Source organism: Habropoda laboriosa, unplaced genomic scaffold, assembly GCF_001263275.1.
Source record: "Habropoda laboriosa isolate 0110345459 unplaced genomic scaffold, ASM126327v1 scaffold11, whole genome shotgun sequence".
Classification (NCBI taxonomy): Eukaryota; Metazoa; Arthropoda; class Insecta; order Hymenoptera; family Apidae; genus Habropoda; species Habropoda laboriosa.
In genome coordinates this window covers 2,577,785-2,589,504 of record NW_017100150.1, presented here as the reverse complement: position 1 = coordinate 2,589,504, position 11,720 = coordinate 2,577,785, and the positions used below count along the sequence as shown (strand labels likewise).

Here is an 11,720-nt window from a genome sequence, read left to right as displayed (position 1 = left end):
AAATACATCACTTATTGCTTACGATATAAATACTTAGTCGATAATACTGAACAACAGAAAATTAATTTCATTAGAATAATTGTCTTTCACCAATATCTATTTTGTAGTATCAATCACTCGTTAGGAAATACGGTAATCCCCTTATGTAACTGATTATCACAAATTGCACTCCAGAATCTAACAACGATCCTGGCTGCATATCACCTTTGAACAGGCAGCTTAAGAAGGTACAATTGATTTCAATAAATAACTATCGTGCTAAATAAATAACTCTATCATTCAAAGGCTCGATGAATAAATAATAAATACTATTTCTAGTGCTCTCGATGATGATAAATAAATAAATAAAGTAAATAACGCGATCATGGTATCTCGCCAGATTATCACGAGTAAATTTCTCAGTTGTTATCCTCTAGTCATGCACGTTGTGACATTTCGCTTATCTCTCCAATCACTTGGTGCATTTCGTTTCAATCTGCACCGTTCTCGCCGATGCTGTCGTCCATTGTTATTGCCATCCCGCTTATCGTTTTCACGTTACAAACGCCGCCTGGCGACGTTGTTAGACTTCTTTCGTTGGCGCTATCTAATAATCGAAAACGTGCCTCCATGCGTGAAGATAATCCCTGTACTTGAGAAGCACACCCCAGTCACGGACAAGCCTTCTGGTGTCGTCGACAGGTTCCCTTTCGGTGTTGCTCATGATACTCCTTTCCACTCGCGACGGGACTCGAAGGTCTGGCAGAGCGATGATATAGCTTTCCACTTCGCACAACATCATCATCAGGTAGGATTGAGTCGCCTTGAGAGCTTCGTAGATCCTTGGATTCGTCTCGTCGTCCACCAATTCTTCGAAAGCAACCGCGAACTTCTGAAGATCTAGGTGTAGCTTTGGAAAGTGATTGGCGATCTGTAAAAGAGAAATGATTGTTCGTTATACATTTTTCAGTCGATTAGTTTCAATTTGGGCCAGAAGCACTAGAAGTTCGATCTGGGTCAAAAATGACCCATTGGCAAACTTCGTCAGGGTGAAATTTTGGGGTGATTGAAAAATTGGGGCTCTTGGAATATTGAGTATTCGTATGGATAGTGTTTAATTTAGATTAGAGTATCTGGATATGCGCGTGATTTGAATTCAGATATCCGTATTACCCTCGCGATGAGTATCGGATATTAAATATCAGTGCGAATTGATTTTTATTGCTAATTTTCTCATTCTTCAATCTTAATTCTTTAATCGAAATCCTGATAAAAAAAGATTTATATTTGAGTAATCAAGAACGAAAATCCGAATCTCGGATTAATTTGAAGTCGGATTATAATGAGTATTTCTACTTAAAACACCAAATGTCGCAAAATGGACAATATCTTTCTTAACCCTTTAGCTATTACGCGTCACTATAGTGTCTCACGTTGAAAGAGGTGCACATTATGTGTGTGATATTGAAATTGAAACAATATTTCACCTGGACATACTCTCGTATTAACCCTTCGCAGCCGGAGGAGGTACTAATTATTTACACAATTAGTTACACATTTCAAAATTATATTTTCCTTAAATATTCGCCAACTATTTGCAATGCTTGAAAATTTAACTCTGTTTAACTCTAATGCACAGGCAAGTTTATCGTTGTCAAAGGATTAAGCGTACAAATTTACTCAGTATTCGTATCGTTCCTCCAATTTCTTGGCTAGACCTCATCGGTAATTGTTTTCGCCAGCAAGCAGTTAGAATAGCAAAGTGAATACGCAAGTTGTGAAAGGGATCGATGGAGATTGTGCAGTGGATGGAACGTGCGAGTAGCGCAGTGTGGGATAAAGAGCGAGCGAAAGAGAGCGTATACGCCGGGAAGTACCCTGACGTTATCACGAATGCGTTATCAGCGTGCACGCATCACGGCAGAGGACAAGCACGATTACGCAGTCGCGCGACCCGGCTAACATGAGCGGTGTGTACCGCGAACTTGTATTGCGCGCGCAAACCTCGAACAGCCGCACACGCTTCTGCTTGCCTGCTACTTTATAATAATTACCGTCTCATTAAAATTTGTTATTTAACGTTGCGTTAATTAATTGCAACATCGGAATGTTCGGTCAATTGGCCGGTCACTGAAAGTGCGCACGACTATGCTGCTCCCACCTGTCTCTCCTCCGCGTGTGTACGCGACGCCTTTTTCACGTTCATCCGCGCGTCCCAACGCTCTTTCCACGCTTGGCCAATATTTATGCAAAGGGGGGAAGTTTCACCCGCCGGTACAAAAGTTAACGACGCAAACAGAAAAATGTTAATTACTACACGCGACGTGAAGGATGACGATTGTGCGCGTCTTTAGGGTAAATGAAGTTGGTCTGAAATCGCGAATCTTGTTCCTTTCCAACCGTTGACATTTTGCCAAAACACTCGTGATTAACATCGATTGCTTCTTATTCTCCGATTATTCAACGTTTACGCTCTTTTCGAGAAGATTTGTGGAAAAAAAAGTTCTAGCCATCCTAAACGATGCGTTGGACTTTACTACTTACTGCAGATACGTGTCTGTCTCGCTGATTATTCTCGACAGGGTCACTAATAAACTTGGACTATTTTTAGAGTCTGGTCTATTTTTAGATAGTGAAATTCTTGGGTGACGTTCTTCTGTTTGTATAAGGAAATAACGTAGGATCGAACGATGCACAGGTAGTATCGCGAGGTGTGTGGAGAATGGAAGATTGGAAATTTGATGGAAAGAAAGCTCACCGTTTGCGGAGTAGCGTGGGTTAGTTTCTTGATCGTGTTCACGTCTTTCTTGCTTGGGACCCAGTTCGGGATGTACTGATGCTCGTGGACGCCGATTCGTACCCTTTCGTACAGGTACTCGTAGTCGCGATTCAAGTAGTCGTCCATGGCTACCCGATGCTGCAACCTCAGGCTTTCTATGCTGATCCTGACTTCTTTCTCCACGTTCACCAACGAAGCTGGTACTTGTTCGATTTCTATTTGATCACCACAAGGCAGATGCCACATTGGCAGTGTCGATCTGATGGTTCTTTTAGGCGCACCAGAGACGACAGCGAGTACCGAAATCAACAGGTAACCACACGAGACGAACATGTTGGAGAAGGATGAAATTTAGCGAGATTAAGTTGCAAGTATTAGGTCAGGAAGCACCGGTGCGTATTGATAAATTTTTGACCGATCGAAACGGACGATTCTCGTTAGAGCGATGTTAGCGATTGGCGTGAGATCGTGAACTGAGATTGTCAAACTCTCGTGCTTCCAGCTTATATATGGGATTGTGTAAACAATCGAACATACGTACGCACGTTCGACGGTGGGGTGGCGGCTTATGTTTTGCCCAAGTTTTTCACCGCTCTGGTAAGAGTGCCGCGGAATCACGAGCGAGGCTTCTTCTTCGAAGTGGATCTTTCGAAAATACGTCCCACGACTCCGGGCTGATTTGAATAATAGGACGATCTGTGTCCTGAAATTTCGCATTAACATTCACTAATAGGAAGGACAAATGGCCAGAAATTGCAGTGACCGTTTGGTTATTTATAATTTCGTCACTGATGCGGCATCACGACTGATTAGCTCCACCGTATCACCGAAAGTTAAGATCGTTGTAATCGCTCCCTCGTCATCGGACGAATTAAATTTCTTACGTTCCTCGGTTATGACGAGTTCGTGCTTGTCTAACTGTTTTATTTAAAAATTTTAATTAGCTATCTTATATCCACAGCTTTTATTATTCTTATTTGTTCTAAAGATTCTCTTCGAAATCCGGAGAACGAAGCATCAGTGGACGCTTATTTTTCTGTTGAGGAAAAAAGTATTTATTGTTATTTAATGTAATAGATTATAATTTGATAGTTTTGCAAAAACATGTTATTCGCCATTGTATAACATGATTTCGGTGACAAACTTTATTTATCGCGAATCAGACGAGATTAGAAAAATATTTCTGCCGAATTGTAACGTGTATTGTATAAATTTCTTTAAGTACGTGCATCCTTTTTTTACCAAAGGGGTAATGCAACCATATCCGCATCCAAATTTATCGGAATGACGTGTCCAGTTAAACATGTGTAATTCCTATTGGTCCGACATCACGCATTACGTGGATTCCCGCGTTTGTAGACGTTTCAATTTTCTTCGAAGAACCGAGGATACCTGTCATCGTGCATTTATGACACTCGCCAGTTCATCAGACGTAGAGATAGTTGCGGTAAAAGTCTTTTGGACACCTCGTGTGCTATGTAGACGCAAACATTGCTCTGTTTGTATTGTGATTCAAATGGAAAAGCCGTAGAGTAGCAAAAGCGGTGTGATTCAACCTGTCGAAAACAACTAATATTGTTATTTATAAATTAGCGAAAGTGTGTTAACCCTCTCTTCAACTAATTTTTATTCGTCTAAATAGGTCATTCCTGTAAAAATTATTATTCCGTAAATATAGTAAATCACGTTGTAAATAGTGTTTTGAAAATTTGTGTAAACAGTGAAGTGATCGCAAGAAAACTAATTTCTTCAACCTTACCATCGTCTTTGTTAGGAGAAGGATTTAAAAAAAAATTTCTCGTGCATAAATGAAATAAAAATTTCGACCATGGAGGATTTTGCAAAACAGAGCTTGTAGTGTACGTATATTTCCAAGATACACAGGAAAGGCAGATGTACGTACAAAAGCAGACGGTACGAAAAATTGACGTCAGGAGGTCAATACTTTGGCGTCGAAGCGTGAACGGCTAGACTGTACAGAGACGCAAAAACTAGTGAATGAACTCGACGTAACGTACGCATTCTACGTTGACGCTAATCCGACGTAAAACGTTAGACGTGTGCCATATATGGAGATACTATAATTAGGGAGCGGACGGATTCTCCCGACTAAAATTAGGTCTTCTCACACTGGATTAGAATAACGCCACATGTTATTCCGAGTATAGTCGCGCGCATCAGAATCCTGAAGAAATAAACCATAGCGTGTATACGCGTTTGAAGTTGTACCGTTATCAGAAATTTCGAACAGGTTGGACCGGAAATGATCGCGTCGAAGCTCGCGCACAGATGGGAATAATTAATTGTCGTCGATTGAAATTTTGCGCAAACACTCGACGATACGTGTGATTTTTACTCGCTGTTTATCGATCAATTATAAATACTATCTTGCGAGGCTGATTGCTAATTTTTTAATTAAACGACGACGATATTTTTTCAGGCTCAAAGAGTAACGTTCAATTTTTGCAATAGTTTCTTGGTGATATGGTAATCGATGCTGATAAGGTGCGAGGCTGTGTCCGCTTTTTATTATAGGTTTCATAGACTTACATGTAGAATTCTTGTTTTCCACTTATTTATGTGTCTTTGTTGAATTTTTATTTTTGGTGGTATGTATTTACAGGAATTAAAAATTTTTTCGGTAGTTTTGTTGTTTATTTGACAATTTTGAATTTGAATTAAATAACTTTGTTAGAACCTTATGAAAGCTAGGTAATAAGTATAACGAAAAATATACACACATGTGCATAACAATCAACTTTCTGCAGTAAGTAATACTACAGTCAATATAAAAGCAGTCCATAAAAAAATTATAGGATAACAACAAACAGTTTCATTTATGTTTGAATGTAAACATTCCACAGCAACTATAGGCTTTCTTATGCACAGCGTAAAATATATATATATATATGTATAAAATTACTTGTTTTGCTTTTACAATTCAAATACAAAAATTTGGAAAAAGTACTGTGCATGTAATCTTTGTAACAACTGTTTCACTAAACTGGTATACAAGCAGACAATTGTTTGAATCAATCGGTTTCAGTCAAATGAATAAGTATAAACGATAATTTTTTCCAAATTTTATTTAAATAGTTCAAATAAACGTCGTATTTTGATAAGTTGCAAAATATCTCGAGCACGGAAATTTAGTAAAATTCGTCTTCAGGTAAAAGGAATGTTCCAATTGAAAAATTGCGGAAAAAATCAGGCATACTTCTCGTGTAATATATTGTTACGTAAAAAATCAGTAAAATTATTACATAAATGAGATACTTTGCAAAAATTCGTGTTATGGTACATACGTTTAAAGAATATTTCTTTCTTTAATTTAACACAATCAGTACAGAATTGATACCCAAAATAAACTAATAATTGCATATTGCAAAATTGCTCTCGAGACACGTCAGTGTATATAAAGTGTAATATCAGCTACAACATCCCCATTCTTCGTGCACTCCTGATACTAAACCTGTTGCTCAGGGTACTTCCGAGTTGATAAAGGACATTTAAGGGTTCAACTGTTTCGGTATATAAATAGTATACAAAAATACATAGTAACGAAAAATTTTTTAAATCCATTTCTTCCATTAAAAATATGAAGTATGCAAGTTTGTAATATCTTGTGACACGAGTAATTAATTTTCATAATTAACAAAGAAGGTTTTGCCAATCATTTTGATTACTTTGTATATGTTTAATCGTTCGATGTGAGCTTATTGTTATAATTATTATTGAACGAATTATGTCGATACTGTGATTACAAGTAGCTATAAGTAAAATTCAAGTTTACATTAATTTAATGAATTAAAGCATAGAAAGCGAGATAAATCTCAGAGTGTCAATTATGCAATAAAAATTCGGTATAAGTGGATTGAACGTTTTACACAATCATAGTTGCAATTTTTGGTAATAGTGATAAATGTAGAATATTATTTAAACGATTGCTTACATTTTTGGTTATTTAAACTATGTTTAATTTGGCCGAATTGTTTAAATAAAATTGCAGCTTACATGTACGAGTAAATTATTCAACAATGCTATCAGTTATTATCTATTATCCAAATGAAAATTACATGGAGAGCTTTCTTCAAAAATTCGTTTCACTATAAAAATTTCAATTGAAATCTTGTTTATTCCCCTCTGTGTCAGCAATCTACATAAGCTTGATACGTTATTATCTTGCAACATACCTATAGAACGATAACGATCGTCAGTTAAGTGACAACGAATGCGCAAATGGTTCATAAAGTCCTAATACAATTTATCAAAACCTGGTATTGCATCTAACCAGCGTAAAATTTATCGCCAATCGTTTAAACGTTGGAAAGTATTGTTGAAGATAAAGAAAGAAAGAAGAAAACGAAAGGGGAAATGAATGTTGAACGATTAATTTAATAGAAAAAACATCGAATTTATTCGAGACTATTACATAAGTACAGAAATGACAATAAATATTATATGCGATGGTAACGTGATATAATAAATAAATCGTAATATTATGTACGCCTACGTGTACGTGAGAATAAATACAACTAGTATGTATACTTGATAAAATGCAAGTGAAGTTTTTACGATCTGAACTGCCCTCGTATAAAATATTACTCCACGTGTATGTGTGAATATCAAGTATAAAAATATCTAACGTTAAACTACGTGTATACCTAAGTACCAGTTCGATACAAAACATCGATTGTCTTTTAATCCAAGTGGATTTGGATTTTTTTTTTTTTTTTTTAACGAAGAAAAAAGAAACACAGCGTAATTGTGTGTGTGTGAGACTCACCGCACACATCTTAGCTTGGAACGCGTATACAAGTAATACATTGCACGAATCGTAATAATGGTCCCTCGTTATTATTCGTATCTTAGGAAAAGGCATCTTTCTTTTTTCTCGGTTTCTCCATCTGGCTTAAATGATAAAACGTGTGTCGCGGAAAAAGGAAAAGAAAACGAGAGAGTGTCGTTCCCATTTTAACGCTAAAATCCCCCGTGTACATTTGTAAGCAAGCAAGAAGCAAAGTATGGGTAAAGATAAAAAAAAAAATTGTCATGTTCGTGACAAGACGAGATTCTATAAACTGGCGGAAAAAAAGAAGAAGAAGAAGAAGAGAGAAATAAAGAGAAGAGAATGTAAAGAGAAATAACGATATTCTACCTACGTATGTGTTGTACGCGTATAAACATGCGCAACTTACAAATATACTATATAATATATATATATACTATATAATTATATATAATCATGAACCTATGTATAAAACGTAGGAACTCTGTACGTCCGCGTACGCTCGAGATATCACAGCTAAACAACATTAAGCTTTCGTCTGCTTACGTTAAAGCTACAATAAATAAGTTGAACGAACCGTGTTGTTCGGTGATTAAATCGATGACTGTTACCACGTTTATCGTCGTCATGTCGCGCAAAAACACTTTTTCGATAATAATCAAGCTTAGTTTTGGACTGTATGTACGTGTGTAGCCGTAACCAGCTTGATTAGTCAAATAACGAATTATCTTATTGAAGTTAAGACGCACGCCGTCGTCGCGTGTAAATGCGAAGAGTCATGAATTAATAATTCCAGTAGATATTTAGGAATGAATATTCTAGCAAACATATGTGCACACTTCCCTTGTTTTTCCCCCCTTTGAGATAAAGCAAGGGAAGAAGCATGGTGATTTGAATTAATTTTCATTTTTAATCAACTCTTGTTGCATTTCTTTCGCACGCGTCAATTACATTTAAATACATTATCTTTCTACTGCTTATTCCTTTTTTGCACATATATCGTATGGCTAACAATTTGTTTTTTTTTTTTTTTTAGACGTATCGGCTTATAACAATGATGCTTTAATGTAAAATAGTTGTGTAAAACGAATCGATTGAAATCCACCGTTGCAAGTCGAATCCTTTTATCAAATGTTACTCGCTATTCTAGTTATTTAAGTATGTTATTAAGCATAATACTGTTCTGAAATACACTTCTTAATACTGGTCTCTAGTATACAGCTTGATTCTCGACGAAGCCTTTATATAACTAATCAAATGCACCAGTTGTCGGAAATAAAATCGGCGATTCATCAACGTGATATATCGTAGACATTCTAAATTCTACATCGCGAAACTCTCAACGCTACCACATTCGGAACAAACTGGCAAGATTGCAAAAATACTAAGAATACATCTTCAAGGAAGATCGACAGGCAAATAATTTCAATGTATAGTAACGAATGCTAAGTACTTAAATAGGGAAGTTATATAAAAAAAAAAAAGTACGTACAAACGAACGAATCTCGAAGAGTCTAAAGGAACTAAAATACTAAAATGTATTCTTTTTCTGTACACTTGTCTTAAATGCCTTTTAAATTAATACTTGCGAAAATGTAAAGTGTAACGCAATGCAGATATTCTAGTTATCCTAATAAAGAGTTTCTTCTTTTCTTTTTTCTTTCGTTGTGCCACAAGGTCAACGTGTTGCCTGTTAACTGTCCCTTTGAAATTATCGATAGATCTGATAAAAAAAAAAAAAAACAGAAATTAAGAGAAGCACTGTACACGATGAATTTCATCAGATCCCGGCGAGCTTCTTTTGTTTGTTCCTCAACAATCTGTTCCTCGGAATACCGATTTTTGATCCCTGAGGCAAGGAACTACCATTCTTATGGTCAGCGCCTACTGGACGCTTCCTAATTGGCCTATTTTGCTTCTTAATCTTCGGTATCCTTTTACCCTTTGACCCAGACCCCTTCTTACTGTTCTTCGCTACTAGATTCTGCTTGCTAGGGTCGCAAGTGCCTGGTCCATTGGCAGTCGCGTTACGAAAGGCCTTCGTCCAAGCGTTTAAAAATGTCTGATACAATCTGATCACGCCCCAATCTTGAATTAACATGAGAGTTAAGTCGCCCTCCTTTGCCCAGTTTGAACTTTCCGTGACAATTTTAGCGGTATGCGCCGAGGGTAATTGCAACCCTAGATTTAAGATGGCGGTCTCTACTTCGCATAATACCTGCAACGAGAAACGCGAAATTGGAAAATTTTTTTTATTGTTACTTCTGCTCCTGCTGTCGCAGGTGGTTGTAATAGAAAATCGCATCTGATTGGGATAATTAGGTAAAACATTTAAACTATATATAGATAACGATAGGAGGACTGGCCGGGTCAAAAATGACCCATCAGAAACTTTCCAAACAGAGTGAATGTTTGATATTATATAGTAAGTATCATTTTCATCTTTCTGATTTTATTTTTTACGAACTTGGAGTCAAAAACAAGTGTGAGAACTCAAGTATCTAAGCATTCGAATATCCGGATTAGAATTTTCTTCGTTAGTTACTCAAATATCGTTAATTACTCGGATACACAAGATTCTGATATCTTTAAATCCGAGCAACATTAAGAGCCCTAATTTATATCGATATGAATCTAATTTGTTCATCAAGTTTTGGTTACATGTGCATTCACTTTCGGAAAGTTGCTAATGGGTCATTTTTGACCCGGTTGGTCCTTCTAGCTTAGTCAAAGTTCTCTGTTGTTTGCAGCAAATGTATTCTACAGTTGATTGTAAATACTAATCTTCCAAATATTCTGTAGTGAAAGGGCAATATGTTAATATATTATTAGAATGTGATATAAATTTTCCGTACCCTAAGAATTTCATTGTGCATTTGATTAATGATCTCGTTCCTCCTGTTCATCGTGAGATCAACGTTAATATTAGATTTCAGACGGAAAGCTCTGAGATGATGGAACGTGATGGCGAACCTTTGGAGTGAATCGTGAAGATGTGGAAGCGCACGGTCAGCTTTCTTTCCCTTTTCGAGACACAAAACCTCCCTGGAATACCACTCGAATTCCTTCTCTGGGAGCCAAGGCATTCTGTACTGTCCCTTCAGCACTTTGTACACCTGTGAATGAAAGTCGAGATATTGTTTTGTCGAAATATTTCCAATGTATTTCACGGTACAACTTGTTAGCCTCGATTTCTTTGAAATTGTACAAGTGTAAATTGTGTCGTTCTTCGTAGAATTTATCAAAGGAATTTTAACCAGGAAAGAATACAAAATCTCGTTGAAACAATACTCGGAGATCGCTGAACTTTCATGCTGCGTTGCTTGCCACGCGAATTTTTTCCTTCCAAATACTATTTTACATGATTCGATTATATTTACTACCACGAAAACAACTCGAATTTATCGACGATTTATTACGAAGTTTGTAATCTTAATGCTAGCTTAATCAATTTTGAATAATGTTCACGCGTTATCGTTGAAATATCAATTATAGATCTTATCTGTTACGCACTCCATGCACCAAATTGTCTTCTCTATCTATGGTGGTACGAGGAAATTTGTACACCTAATTTAAATTATTTCAAAGGGTGAGTGAGATGGACGAACATTTTTTTCTGTCACCTATACTTTTTACACGAATGTCTATTCACTTAAAGATGCGTAGTAGCGTGATCTCAGGACACTAAAATTTTAAATCAAATGAAAAACTTGCTCCCAGTTTTGCTCCCTCTTCCATCTTACTCACCCTTTGAAACCATTTAAATTACGTACAAAAGTGTTATAGTATCACCATAATTAGAGAAGATAATTAAGCAGCGCGTTCTAAGTCTTGCACCCTGTATACAGTAACATATATGTACTCGAGAAAATTAGTCACGTAAGTTTAAGTGGCCTTCATTTACAAACAAGAAGATAGAAATTTCCAAAAAATGCGCGACTTGCAAGTGAACAATTCAACGGAGATGTTAATAGCAACTTATTAACTAGGAGGCTCTCACAGATGATACGAAAAGCAACCGTGGACTGTTTTTTGAAAAAATGCAATTACACCGGTGCGTGGTACATTATAATGAATGCAAATTACAGGCAGAACAGAAAGTAGGACTTTAGCACTAGCAACAGTGCACCGCGCGCACGTGCAAGTCTCTCTGAAAGAGCCGCCCACTCTCCT

The 11,720-nt window shown here is 36.8% G+C and overlaps 2 protein-coding genes across 2 annotated transcripts in view; both read right to left on the bottom strand.

The window, feature by feature from the left end:
• Positions 1-586: 586 nt before the first annotated feature.
• Positions 587-3,091, bottom strand: LOC108575031. The gene is made up of 2 exons (XM_017937733.1): positions 2,738-3,091; positions 587-910 (listed from the first exon to the last, which is right to left on the bottom strand). Exons 1-2 carry the CDS (start codon positions 3,089-3,091, stop codon positions 587-589), a joined length of 678 nt encoding a protein of 225 aa, XP_017793222.1.
• Positions 3,092-9,294: 6,203 nt separating this feature from the next.
• LOC108575004 overlaps positions 9,295-11,720 on the bottom strand; it is a 2,754-nt gene continuing 328 nt past the window's right edge. Inside the window, exons 2-3 of the mRNA XM_017937697.1 lie at positions 10,403-10,663; positions 9,295-9,765 (exon numbers count right to left, since the gene is read on the bottom strand). Of these exons, the coding sequence (XP_017793186.1) occupies positions 9,328-9,765; positions 10,403-10,663 (699 nt within the window). The 3' untranslated portion in view covers positions 9,295-9,327. The remainder of the gene's footprint in view (positions 9,766-10,402; positions 10,664-11,720) is intronic.